General features: G+C 36.8%; 1 protein-coding gene across 1 annotated transcript in view; it reads right to left on the bottom strand.

The window, feature by feature from the left end:
- The window catches only part of PREX2 (phosphatidylinositol-3,4,5-trisphosphate dependent Rac exchange factor 2), a 177,327-nt gene that overhangs the window by 99,066 nt on the left and 63,253 nt on the right, over positions 1-15,008 (bottom strand). Inside the window, exons 7-10 of the mRNA XM_085221224.1 lie at positions 11,553-11,686; positions 9,352-9,455; positions 3,952-4,101; positions 1,392-1,536 (exon numbers count right to left, since the gene is read on the bottom strand). Coding sequence (XP_085077350.1) covers positions 1,392-1,536; positions 3,952-4,101; positions 9,352-9,455; positions 11,553-11,686 — 533 coding nt within the window. The remainder of the gene's footprint in view (positions 1-1,391; positions 1,537-3,951; positions 4,102-9,351; positions 9,456-11,552; positions 11,687-15,008) is intronic.

The raw sequence follows: 15,008 nt of genomic DNA, 5'->3' as shown, positions 1-15,008 counted from the left end.
ACCACCAACATCTGCCCCTGATGTCATAAGCCAATGAAATAAAATAGGAGGCGTTATTTTCTGAGGAGCCCTAGTACATGAAAGTATCTCTTGATATGCCATATCTTTTCTGCACGTATGTTTCATCCACTAACATGGTGAATATTTTCCTTCCTTTCTATGATTTTTTTTTTTTTAAATTAGAATAGAGAAAACTGAACAGGCCTCAAATTCAAGGAAATCCTAGGAGTACTACTACACTTGCACTGGGCAGATATGCAATGATGGCAGGATGTAATGGCAGTATGACAGAACAGTAGGCCTGTTATTTCTGAGACATTCTGAGCACAGAAATAAAGTATGTGGTGCACAATGAGGAAATACTGTGTTTATGTTGCTATAGATCTGGTGCAGTCCAGAGATATCAATCATATGGCACATTAGATATTTGTACATCTGTTACAAATCAAAATATTGCACAGAAAGGCAGTGCAATACTCATGGGTTCTAACTGGTGACCCGAGAATAGCATGCTTCAAAAGTGTTCATTTCAAAGACAGAACAGAAAAACCACCTTTCATTTAAAGGTTTAAATGTTTTACACAACTCCATATGATGAGTGTATTCTTCACCTTCTTCCAACAGTCCCTCTGAGGAAATGATTCAATCACAGCTCAATAATTAACCTTAATCCTAGTTTCAACTCTCACAAGCTACAAGATATTGGATAGTACATGAAAATTTCCTTTTTCATTTCCTCTTTTGAACACAGTGGTAAGAATCTTCACCAAAACAGACGGTTGTGTAAAACAGTGACGGTACTTTTATGAAGACATTTCCATACTCATCTGTCTTATGGTCAGATGAAATAAGGATAAGCTCTCTGCCTCCAAAAGCATTTTGGTTTTTTTTTGGTAATATACATAACATCTAACATTACAGTACCTATTGCTTTCTCTTCCTCTTGCATGCATGAGGAACATGGCATTCTAAAGATCTTCCACACAATAGGGTTAAATTTTTTAAGTATGTATGCTGCATTAAGTAATTCCATATCTGACGTTCAGGCAAGAGGAGAAGGGAAACAGTTTTAGAGACAGATTTGTTTTAGGTGAGTTAAAGCAAATTTAAAGACTAAACTAGGCATTACGGAAACAAAAATGCATTGAACAAGTAGAAAATTATTTCTCTAAAGAAATTATTCTATTGGATGCATTTTCATAGTTTCAGCCTTTGCAGCCTTGATCCTTTAAAAGCTACACATCCAGTTTCAGGCAGACCATTTTACATTTTGACTATTCTGAGAGACAAATAGTTCTAACAGACAATGTGTGGTTTTCATAAAATCCCAAAGAAGATTTAAAATGTATTTTTAGAGAATTAAAATTCCTGGTCTTGAATGCATGTAATACCTTCCAAGAAAGCATTTGGGGAACGTGGTTAATTTCCTCTTCCTGTCTTTGATGAGACTCCCTTGCTTGCACATCATTTTGTACAGTCTTTCTCCTTGCTCAGAGATCATCACCCAAGTGTCTTGCTCCATGCCCAATTTTAAACCTGTTAAAAATACAATAAAATTTTATGAAATGACATTGCCATTACATTTCAAAATCTTCATCAAAATTGAGAAGCGCTATCAATATTTTACATATTAACAAACAAAAGGAATTGGTTTTCATTATTTTACTGCAAATCAAGACTTATCTGTGAACATCTAATCTTCATAAAGCATAATCAAATGAAAGAAAATACATCTAAAAATGTAATCCTAGCTGAGAGTGAATTCAATGACCACTGAAAACTCTACTGAACTATTTCGCTTGGCACATTCTCTCCCTTTTATTCAGCCTCGCCATATGGACTGCAAATAACGTAAGCTGAGCTTCTCTCAGTACATTGAATCTCCAAGTCTCCCAAATTCAATGGTCCAGAAAGCTCCAAAACATGGCATACCAAGCTGCATTACCATGTTTTACATTCTGTATTTACCTAGTCTAGAGATCACTGCAATCTAAAGATCTGCGTGAGATGAGGGGTACATAGCATCACTAAGAAGGAATGCATGGGCAAGCTCTGCCACACAGTGTAGTAAAGGAGGCAGTTAATCACGTGAGCCTCACTCACAGCTCAGGAGTTTGCCAAGTGTGTTTATTTAATTTAGTTGGTGTCTGACTCACAAAGGAGGAAAAACACTGTTCTCAGATGTGCAGTCACTTACACTTCAGGGTAATTGTACAAAAATATATAATCCATGAACAGGTTCTATATATTATTCAGCAAATACGCAATTAAAGCACCTTTATGTTCACAGTGAATTCCTGAAAAAGTGTTTACAGCTGTGTTTAGACACTATCTGAATTCTAAAAACAGGCCCATTTTTGTTTCTGAGTGATCTGAGAACCTTTTAGCAATGAAGTTGATGTATCCTGCTTTTTAATAGGTATATGTAGATGTTTTGAAGAAACTGTGCTGGAGGGGATGCATACATTTATAAGAGGATGAAGTAATTGAGATATTCGAGGAATACTTGTGAAGATTCTGTGTTACAAACTGAGCGTGTACCAAATCCTCTCGTGTTCTAGCCTTTTCTTGTTTCTTCCCTGGATGTCTCCTCAGTGGCAAAAGCTTTATGACCTCCAAGGGCCGAGTAATTCCCCAAATAAGAAGATGCTAAAATCTTTTCCTGACTTTGAGAAGGCTACTTTTGACCTCAGGACTGGGAAGGTTTAGGTCAGACTCACCTCTGCTAGCAGTATAATGTAAAATAACAAGAATACAACAACACAAAATATTCCTACTTACTCTTTGTATTCCTTACCTAAAAGTGCCAATCATCTAGAGAAACCAAAAAGCTTAGCAAAAGTGAAGTGGGATTTGTTAGAAATCTTTTTTAGCCAGATTCGGACAAGCTCCTCTGTTTTTTGTTGTATTTGATGTTATCTCTTCCACACTGTTTTTCATTCAATATTCTAAAATGCTGAGGCTTGGGAACTCTAAGGCACCTTTTTAGCTTTTTCAGTATTAGTTATCATAAGTACTATTAATCAGTTCTCAGACACTCTAGTCGAAACTCTAATCCTATGGCAGATGTTATACAAAAAACATTCAGTAGTCAGTCTTAAAAGACCAAAGAAACACTGTTTATACTCCTCTCAGAGTGAAGTCACAAAACACTGGATACTACAACAGTCCACAGGAAATCTAGGCAGACCAGAAACAGAAACATAGATCTGACTACAAGGTCATACTTTCTTTCAGTACCAAGGCTCCATACTTCCTTACTAATTAGGAAACTCAGCTTACAAATGAAATCAGCTTCAGAAGTTGATGATGCGTCATCTTTCCCTGTTTCTATTTTGTGAACGGTTTCACCTTTAATACACAGTGTTATTTATAGTCACATAAAAAAAAAAAACAGGATCAATTTTAAGCCAAGTATTCTTCCACCTTGGTTCAGAGATTCAAAAAAGATAGTTGTTTGGTAATGGTGATTTTTTACTATCTTTGATTAAGGAGAAATGAAATATGGGGTTGTGGGTATATTCCGTACCACTTCATGCTGGATCATCTACATGAAGAAACTTAGAAAACCTGCTTGTTTCAGTGATTCAAATTTCCATTCACAAAATGTGTAAAGATCCCAAAAGGCATTCAGAATAGACCCTCCTAAATCACAGACCATTCTCAGGCCTTAATGAAATTATGACAACATACTCTGGTTAAAGATAAGCTGCAAAATCACACATAAAGTCATCTCCCTATTTCCAAAATAACATTCACTACCAAAATATACGATACAAGACATTACGTCCTTCTCAGTACAATTTTATTTTTTTCCAAGCTGATATTCATAAACCATCAGCTGAACCTGATATCAGAAATTTGCTTAGCAGCTGGTTTTGTTTTATATCTCAACATATAAATACAGTATGGCTTTCTGGTAAATCAACACAAGGAAATTTATTAACCTACCTTTTCGTCTCTCTCGCTCTTTCAAAATAGCTTCCAGCCATTCTTGCTTCTCTTCAGGAGTTTTTGCCATGCATACAAACCATTTGTTCTTAGCTGTGTTGTGGATCTTCCAGCCATTAATGACAGTGTGGCCACTACTGTGATAGTCAGCTGAGAATAGATAAAATGGCTTAAAGACCAAGAACTCTTAGAAAATAAATACTCACAATCCTTAAGAACTCCTATCATGACACATAGAAATTATAAAATATGGAAAACAAAACAAAAAAGCAGAACAGATTTAAAAAAAATGAAAGTTATTTGTGCCATTTCTGAACTAGTATACCTTAGTGAGTGATACTTTTAACTTTTAGTCAACTCAACATGTTTTTTATCATGTGACATAATTGCCTGGCATATGGAAGAAGACATACTCGGTGCTAAAACAAACAGAGTCCTCTTAAAAGAACAGATCGCTGTACTTAGAGTACTTTTGTTTGTGTTAAACTGTCATAAATAGTTCCATAAAAACCAGCATTGTGGTTTCATCCATTAAATGTCTCAGAGCTGTTCTGCTGGTTGAATGATTTACTATTAAGTTTATGAAAGGACTAAGGACACTGGGAGGAAAATACAACTTTGTTTTAAAGAATAAGCAAATCATTGTATCAGATATATTTTTACTGGTATTTGATGTAAAATACGTGAGTAAAAAACAATTTGTTTACACAAACTACAATATAACAAAATATAACAAAAATCCATTATAAGCAAATGTACTGTTTTTGAAATATGTTCCTAACCACCCTATTTTCAGCATGCACATAATGAGAGAGAAGTAACAACTGCTGCTAATGTTTGTAAATATCCTGAGTTTTCCCTGTTAACACGTAAAATGCTCTGCTACAAAAAATCGGTAATTTACCTCTTATTGCCCTTTCTTTATTTACATGACATTTCATGTTAACATGCTAGTCCATAAATCTTATTCAGAAATTTGCTATGAAGATCTTCTCTGAAACTAGCACCTTTGTACAGTCTGAATATCCTTGAATAGGATTAGGTACATCTCTTGAAGCAAAGTTTGTGAAGCATAAATGGCCTCTGATAGCAAACACATTTTTTTGAATAAAACATAGATTAAAACTTGAACTAGTAACTATTGTACAAATTATTACAAAAATCAAAGGTCAGCATTTTCTCACCATAAACTTTCATTAAGAAGCAACAAAGCCCTGGGGCCAGCCCTGAATAACTCTAACAAATACAGACCTCTTTACTTTGTAAATACTTTTTCATAATTCAGCCCTGTTTTATATAATGAGATGGGATTTTCTGAAACTGAAACTCTTGCTGAAATGCTTGCTACAATTTATCATAAATCTCAGCAGACATGCTAGTATCCTTTCAATAACTCTGCATTTTAATTAGATGGAAAGCAGCCAAGCTGTCTACAGTGGGCTGGGAAACGTCAGGAACTACTACAAAATTATGAGACTGATGGCTGATCTCTAACTCAACAAAATTTTCTATTACTCAAAAGAGTGGAAGAAAGTGCAAACAAGTGTATGATGGAAAAGAAACTGAATTTTTACTATACCACATTTCATACTGCTTACCTATGTACCACATTTTTATTCACACAACCTATGCTTAAAATCCTTTGCCTCTTTATGAACACTGATTCTTTAAAATTAACCATCGTATCACTTCTGCAACCCCAGAAAACTAGAGTCTAAAGCCAGAGAAAATAAAGTCTCAGACAGAAGCTACCAGTTGAGAGGCTGCAGTCTTCTGGAGATGAGAGGTTGGAGGGCTACTAGAGGAAGGAAACTTTACATCCCCCTGTATTATTTTTGTATGGACTTAAAAATCTAACAATGAGGCACCAGTTGTACCTTTTTGTTTATTCGCTTTTAAGTGGCAGGTTAAAACTACAGGGTAATATTTTTCCTGTGCTCTTTTTTCATCATGCATCTGCGATCCCAACACCCTTGTTTGGCAGAGAAATATGATCTCTAACATAGCAATTAAGATTGTGTGTAAAAAAAGCAGTCAAAAACACAGATTTAGATACCTATATTTCACTGCAAACCAAATCTTGATGTTAACGTAAGAGTTTAATTCACAAAATTTGGCTCATCCAGCTGCTTGAATACCTCAGTGTACAGAGTGGCATTTTAGATTTGCAGTTTTCACTGCCTCTGAATTTCTGTAACTGCAGGACCCTGAGTGCTGGCAGTTTGATAACACATTTATCTCATGCCCTTAAAAATCACAAAACTCTCTGAAAAGCCCAAACACCTACTTGGGTGCTAAGACAGCCTAATGTTAGCTGGCAGTGAGTTCAGGTGGATGAACACACGTAGCTGTCACCAAATTTGGCAATAATAACCCGCTACTATAATGTCCAGCTCGACTTTGATCTCTGCCTTTAACTGTGACACCCCCTTACTTTTTTGATTCATGTGCTCCCCATGACTATAAGCCTCCAAGCTGTATGGCCTCCCCAGCACACCTATCAAAGTCATCTTAATGGCATTTCAGCATTCTGCTACTATTCCATGCAAACTCCTGCCAATTTTGGACAGCCTGTTGAACAAAATCTGATGGAGAGCTTCACACCTGCTGCCTGACTGGACAGACAAGAGGTATGCATGTTCTGATGGGCCAGCTGCACAGGAAACATGCACACTTCACAGCAAAGTAATCATATCTGCCACTCAGGCTAAGCAAAGGATTTGCAAATCTGACAATCCTGGTTAGAGCAGAGAGAATTTCATAAGACTTGAAAGTGATCTTTCCAAAGTCTAAAGAAGCATGCTAAACAATTCATTAAGCTTCTATCTTCACAAGAAAAGGAGATGAAAGATGACATCATCTAATGATACACAGCAATACATTAAAAGCTTGCAATTTGAATGGCAACAAATTTTTTTACAAAATTCAACACTCAAGCCTTTAACAGATGCATATCAAGCAATTTATTAGTGCCATATGCAATAGACTTCTTTTCCAAATAAATAAATAAATAAATGCATATGTTGAAGGACTTCTATGTGTCACAGCGTTCGGACTCTCAAGAGCACCAGTGCTCAAAAACACCAATCTCATAATTGCTGCAGAGCCTTAGTTCCCTGCCTCTTCCTTATACATTTTTCCAGCAATCTCTGGTTACTACTATCACACAGTGATTTTTCTGTTTCATGCTTTATTTCAAGACAGAACTAGCATAATAAACCATAAATCTGGAATTTCCTAAGCATCAAGTGCTTTTCTTCGTAAACTAAATAACATTCATTTAATGATGGGTGAAAGCCTTTAAAAATGTACTTTCCTCTGAATTCTAAAAACTGAATAAACAAAACAACAGAGTGCTTCATGATGTTGAAAAGGAAGGAAGACGACGAAGAGAGAAGGAAAGAAGGAGAGAAAGCTTCCACCAACTGTACTTCTCAGTCAAGAAAAACCTTTGTTAATTTTTGTAGATATACTGTTATTAGCATGACAATAAACCACACCAGGACACTGTTTTCCTATTCATCTCTTTATCAACAGTAAAGACTACACTCCTACATTTATCAGTGCTGAAAGCAAACACACTCAGTTACCCAGTTCCCTGGAGCACTATGGTTCTTTATACCAAGAGAACAGATGATCCCAAAATCTGCAATAAAGATCTGCAGAAGTATCACCTAGACTCAAGACTTTAATGCTTACAAAAGCCCCATGAAGAATACATGAGAAAGAGTCAGGTAGAGCTATGGAAATAAAAGCACAATGCCCCTAAGAGCTTGTATTCTGAAATTAGAATTATGGAGAATGATGGATAATAGATTATTAAGGAGAAGAAAATAATATAACATTCACTTGCAAAGCTTATATGAACGAGACTCAAAAGAACAAATTGCTATACTTGAGAATTAGATAAGACAAAAAGAATGCAATAAAATATTACAGGGATACAGTTCAAAGGTTGATGACTACAGGGGATGAGAAACAAGACATCTGAGTGCAACAAATGAGAACAGTACAGAAAATAAGACAGCGGAAGGTTAAAGAAGAGCATCGTGATAGGACTGACAGAAGTACCAGCACAAGGAGAGGGACTTCTGACTACAAGGAAGAAAACAAGTTTATTTAAAAAAAGAAAAAAGTGATAGGAAGAAAGAAAAGGAAGGAAAGCTGCCACAGGCCAGGGAAATGGCAGATATTTCCATATTTCAAAGAGAACCATAGAACGATGAAAAAGAATAATTACAAGAAAATACTGTTCTAGGATACTGGACTAATAGAAATGGAGAAGGCAGGAAACTTGGGGATGTGGAGGAAAAAAGGTGAGAATTACACACAAAATAAAATAATCAAACCATTAACTCATGTTTCTGAAGTGAGGAAAGGAACCTCTCTGGGTTTTAGAAATGTTGCATATAACAAAGCAACAAGATTTGAAATGGCTCAGGAGAGGAAGTGGGAAGGAAGGAAGATGGCCTTCAGTATTGTATGCAAGGCTATAGGAAATGGGTAAGGTAGCAAGATTTCCTATTGATGGAGGACATTAGACTATTGGTGTCTGGAGCAGAGAGGGGGATAACTTGCGCTTGAAAGTTGGCTGAGGAAGAAAATGAATGCACAGGAAATAAAAGGACAGTGTAAACAAGTATGGAATAGCTAGAACATGCCAATGAAGAAGGTAATGACAGCCTTGAGAAATACAGATGATGAACACGGAGAAAGGAAGAAATCTTCACTATAGAGAACAGAAGAAATATTTGCTTAAAGCATGGTAATACATGGAATTGGAAACAATGAAATATTGTATTACAAATTTCTTAGAATATTCATGGTGTATATAATCTTCTGTGGTCCCAGCAATGTCAAGAGTTATAATTAAAGTGATGTCAATGAATAAAGGGAGAGTTAATTGGTTTTCTCTGGAAAAGAACTTTCAAAGTATAGAAAACTGCAAAGAAAAATAGAAGAGAAAACTAGAAATCAGTATGAGTCATAGAATCATTGGAAATATAAAGTAATACCTCCTATTTTATTATGTCCTAAGAGTATTACGAAAAATTTTTTTCCTCAAACACCTTACAAATTCAGCATTTGCTACTACAAATACATCACCTGCCTAGGGATACTATTTAGTAGAGCTGTAATGTTGTAAAGTTAAACATACGACTCAAGTTGAGCAATAAATATAACTCTGCTTTATTACTCTGTTCAGGCTAGTGCTCATGACTGCTGAGCTAATAAAGTATGAAAGCAATGATTTGTCACAGAAGTAGAGTTTTGATAAGAGCAGACTGCTCTTTTGAAGTGGCTTCTTATTCTCTTTATTTTCAAAGAAACTATGAAGCTGCATTTGATTTCAGCACCATGATAGACTACTCTGTAAATGAGCAGCACAAATATACTCACCTGTTCCATCATCTACATTCTCTACTTCCATCACTTCTGTGTTTATTCTGCCCCGAAAGAGGTAACGATGGCCATCTGTAGATGCTTTGCTGTTCTTCAATCGCCTGATCAAAGAGGAGCAGATAAGCAGTCACCCACAATCTTCTACTTTGTTTCTGCAATGCTACTTGTACAAGAAGTATTTAAAGACAACTAAAAGTGTCACAATCCACTTATACCTGTGCAGCTGAACTGTAGAAATCATTCCTGAATAGGACACTCCTGACATCAAAGCAAAATGCTACCTCTGACAAGACTTAGATACAAACTGCTAGATGACAAGAGTTGTTGTAAACAAAGTCTCATACTAAAAAGTCCTGTTCCAGCACCTTGATACTTACATGTCACTCTGTCATTAAAGACAAAATACAGCATGGGAAAATGTTTCCTCCTGGCCCTCAATACAACATCCAAATATTCCTTGAATACCTCCAGGGTCGTTGACTTCCCCACCTCCCTGGACAGCCCATTCCAGTGCCTGACCACTCTTTCAGAAAAGCAGTATTTCTTAACATCCAGCCTGAATCTCCCCTGGTGCAGCTTGAAGCCATTCCCTCTGATCCTATCACCAATTACACAAGAGAAGAGGCCGACCCCCAGCTCAGTACAACCTCCCTTCAGGTAGTTACAGAGAGCAATAAGGTCTCCCCTGAGCCTCCTCTTCTCCAGACTAAACAATCCCAGCTTCTTCAGCCACTTCTCATAAGGTCTGTGCTCCAGACTCCTCACCAGCTTTGTTGCCCTTCTTTGAACCTGCTCCAGGGCCTCAATGTCCCCCAAATCACCAAGTATGTCCTTCAGTTATAACCTACAGCAAGAACCAGCATTTCCAGTACAGTCTGAATAATGCCCTTGCAGAACAAGCTCAGCAACTTTACAATTTAGAGAACTCCTCATAGGATATTCCTGATCAAAAGGGCCCAGGGATGCTTTGCACTACTATGATTTTCTGCTTTGCCAACTGTGTACTGATAAGAACACTTTCTCTACGTATTCAGCAAGAAGTTGTACAGGTACTACATCTAACCAAAAGACTATAATTAGCACGTAAGAAGAGAAAAGGGATATCTATCCTTTAGCCACATGCCCTTATGTTACATGAATATAAAATATTTGGTAAAGAAGTATAAAGTATTATGAATATGATTAGAAAATTATTGCCATGATAAGTTATATGCAAAAATTAATGTGAAGAATATATATGAAGTATATATACTATACACCATATAAGACAACAAAAGTTGTTAACGAAATTTTAAATATCACTTAAACATTGGTTTTGGATTCATACACTTTATGGACAAATTTCCACTGGTTAGTTGTGTATATATATATATATACATATATACACAATATATATATATATATATATTCATCACGTTGTGTTTTGAAGCGTTCTCAGGTCATTGCTGTACTACACAATACATGAATATTGTGGTGCCCACACTGGAGTTCTGGTCTCTATTATCAGTGACAAAAAATTGTATTTGACTGCAGTATTAGATAGAATTTCCAGGGTCTATCTTGTATCTAAGGACCCACAAAGGATCTATTTAGAAGTATGTGTACTCACTGGCTACTCAAAGCAGTTTTGCATCAAATAGACAAACTAAAACAGTTTCTAGAGGAATACTTGTACACAGAACTTTTATTTTGCAGAAGTGTAAGAATACTGAGTGAACACTAACTGCAGAATATTGTTGCTGAATTACAGAATTGTTCCTTGTAATATACTAAGAAGTAGTGTTCTGGTTCTTTTCCCTGATTAGATGTACAAAGGCTTAAAACACTTGAATCCATAGAGACAAATTTTATAGCATACGCTACAATACTACGTTTCAACTATAAATTCAAATTGTTTACCCTTCCTACAAGAGAGTGGACCATCACATAGAACCCATTGTGAAAGTCTGATGAAATAGATTCCTTCTCTCTGTACATCACCCTGTGGTTTCTGCACTACTGCACAATGTTTTCAGTGTTTGAATTAAATACATCTCCCCCTGGATGATAGGTCTTCTCCGAAAATGCTGAAGTATATACTGCAATTAATCGCAGTAAGTATTTTGGAGTTGTTCAAATATTCAGAAAAAGAATACAAAGAACTATTCTACCGTGAGAAAAACACAAATGATTTTTCCAAGTGTACGTGAATTCTTTACCTGTGCTTTTTTTTGCAGTATACCAAAAGGTTATCAAAGAGAAAGAATATCCGCTCTTGGATATTTCCCGCTGAAATTTTCAGAAGCAGTCCACTTCGCAGCATTTCTGTGCATGTATCAGTGATGTTGGACCCCTACAGACAATGGTAAAGAGATCATTTTTTGTGTGAATTCTACAGCAAGGAAGGACAATGTCTCTTATACATACAGTGGTAACAATTCTCCAAAACATCAAGATTAATACACATGGTAATATATTACCTTGTAACTAATATTTTTAAAAATTTACTTAATGATGTTTAACATTGGCTTTGTGTTCCTCTAGTAACTGGAGTAATGGTTTGTTCCTTTTTTGAATATTTACATTTGAAATCAGGCAAACACGTCTCAGTAATTTTAATATTTATTAAGGAATGCATGAAAGTGGGGCTTTGAAACACATAATGTATGCCAGGATGAACTGGAAAGTTAAGGTATCTTAGAACTTAAACATCACTAAGATTATATATATTCTTCCACACTAAATTGAGTTAGATTCAAAAGAAAAATCAGTAATGTTTAAAATTCATGCAAAATTCATCGTTCTGCTATTTGAAAAGTATGTGGGCACTTTCAAAAAGGTTAATGAAAAAGAAGCAACTTTAACAAGGAGTAATATTTTTTCCACAAATATTTCTATGAAAAATTCCTACCATTTCAATGCCTTATAAAGGCAAACTAACCTTCTGAGGAAGCCTGCCTTGAATTCAAGTTGTTCTTTTTTATTCTGAACATCATAGACTCACACAAACATTTAGGTCGGAAAAGACCATTAAGGTCACCAAATCCAAAGATCGACCTAGCACTAATGAGTTCACCACATCTCTAAAGTGCCACATCCACACATCTCAAAATATCTCCAGAAACAGAGACTCCACCACTTCCCTGGGCAGTCAGTTCCAATCACTGTTCCAAGGGTTTCTTCACCTTTTCCATGAAGTTCTTCCTCATATCTGATCCAACGACCTCCCCAGACAAATCACAGAATCACAGAATGGCCTGGATTGGAAGGGATCTCAAGGATCATCAATCTCCAACCTCCCTGCCACATGCAGGGCCACCAATCTCCCCATCTAATACCAGACCAGGCTGCCCAGGGCCCCATCCAGTCTGGCCTTGAACATCTCCAGGGACGGGCCATCCACAGCCTCTCTGGACAGCCTGTTCCAGCATCTCACCACTCTCACAGTAAAGAACTTCCCCCTGAGATCCAACCGAAATCTTCCCTCCTTCAACTTAGAACCATTTCCTCTTGTCATGCGGTTATCTATCCTTTCAAAGAGTTGACCCTCATCCTGATTATAAAAACTTGAGGCCATTTTCTCAGGTCCTAATACTTGTCAGCAGAGAAAAGAGACAGAACTCCTTTCAAGTTCCTGTAGAGAGCAATGGTGTCTCCACTCAGCCTCCTGTCCTTCAGACTAAATAAGCCCAGTTCCTTCAGTCAGCCTTCAATATGTCTTCTTTATTCCCTCCACCAGCTTCACTGCTTTTCTCTGAGCATGTGCCAGCAACTCAATATTTTTCTTGTAGCGAGGGGCCCAAAACTGAGCAGAATACTTCAATTGTGGTCTCTCCTGTGCCAAGTACAGTGGGACAACTACTTCCTTAGTTCTGCTGGCCACACTGTTTCTGACACAAACTGGGATGTCACTGGCCTCCTTGGCCACACCGCTGGCTCATGTTCCACACTGCTGGCTCATGTTCAGCTGGTTGTTAACAAGCATCCCCAGGTCCTTCTCTGCTGAGAAATTTTCCAGCCACTCTTCCACATATCTATGCAGCTTCATGATGGTGGTGCAGCTCAAGTGCAGGACACAGCAGACTGTCTTATTGACTGCCATACAAATTCATGTTCCTGAGAGACAGAGCTCTCATCCCTGTGCTACATTAATTTATGCCATCCTATCAACAATTACACACCTGACTGCAGCAAAACATACAGCCCTGGCCCAAGGAGTTTCCTAATTTTAAGCAGTCAACATTCTACTTGGAAAATCTGCAAAAGCCAGGATTTTCCTTTTGTCTGCACATGTTCTGAATGATTTCTACTTGCAATAGCTGTAGTTACTTCCTTTTCTTGATCTAATCACAGCAGCCCACAAAAAAAAAAAAAAGCACTCAATTAAGAACCAAGAAGCAATCGCAGGTTCACTCTCAGCTCCTCATCTTATCATTCATCCTTTGTACATCACAGCTCTGAATACTGAGCAATAGCTTAGACTCTGCTCTATGGGGCAAACAGGCTGTTTACAGAGATAAGAGAGACTGCACAACTATAACCACAATTCAGCTCTATAGATCAAGAAACTTCAGTTATCAATGCTAACTAACCACTCTTGATTCTGTTTGGGATAAAATGAGGCAAAATGAATGTCATCTGTAGCTGCTAGGCCATACTTCCTTTCCTAAGAGACAATAAGCACCAGAAGCTAGCAAATTAATCTTACAGTCTTATTAGAAACCAAACACTGAAGCACCTTAAAAGCATATTCAATAATATAAATTAAGCATAAATTAGGACTGTATTTAATTTTTGCTAACAACTACAGAAAAGTAGGTTATTACTTTCCATTCTATTTCACTTCATTTGTATATTAATAAGAGTAACTAATACCTTATGCTACTTTTAAAATTTGTTGGGTTTTGATTTTTGAAGTCCGACTTTTGTGTTCCCTTGTTTTTACAGAAAATTCCATCTTTGCTGAAAAATTATCATTTTTACCTGGGCACCAAAAAGATCAATTTTAAAGTTTTAAAACTGTATCAGCAGTTTCAGTTTTCTACAAAAGGGTGTATTTTTCACAGAGAAGACAATTAATGAAATCATTTAATCTCGTTATATTGAAATACTCATTTTCACTGCAGGAAAATTTAAGCTTCTCCCAACAGTCCAAGCAAGTTCTGCTACCATGTCAGAATCATGACTTTAAATACCATATTTCTTACATATGCTAAACCTACATGTTTCAGGTTACCTCAATTCCCAAGATTTACCTCATTTACGATTCACGCTTAATGCTGCAGCATGACAGTATTATCTGTATCACATTACTATACTTTGCTATTATTTTCCTCTTCATTTTTCTCTTCTTCTAATACAAATTACTAGATGATGAAAACATTATAATGGTACTTTTTTCCCTTAGAGACCTCCCTTCCAAATACTGAACAATGTTAACTTCACTTATCCTATACCTTTTGACAAGATCACAACCCATGCTGGTGTGGCTGTAGGTCAATGAATTTTGTTATTACTGTTGCATTTCCTGAAATCCAAGGGAATAAGATAACAGGATCAGAAGTCACGTCTGGCTCTCCTACATAACACTGTCAGTGCAGAAATATCCCTCCTTCTGTTCCCTCCAACATGCCTTATGTGTTCAACACTGTGAGGGCCAGCCTGCTCCTAGAATT

This window comes from Meleagris gallopavo, chromosome 3 (assembly GCF_905368555.1).
Source record: "Meleagris gallopavo chromosome 3, MGAL_WU_HG_1.1, whole genome shotgun sequence".
NCBI lineage: Eukaryota > Metazoa > Chordata > Aves > Galliformes > Phasianidae > Meleagris > Meleagris gallopavo.
This window is presented reverse-complemented; position numbering and strand designations above follow the sequence as displayed.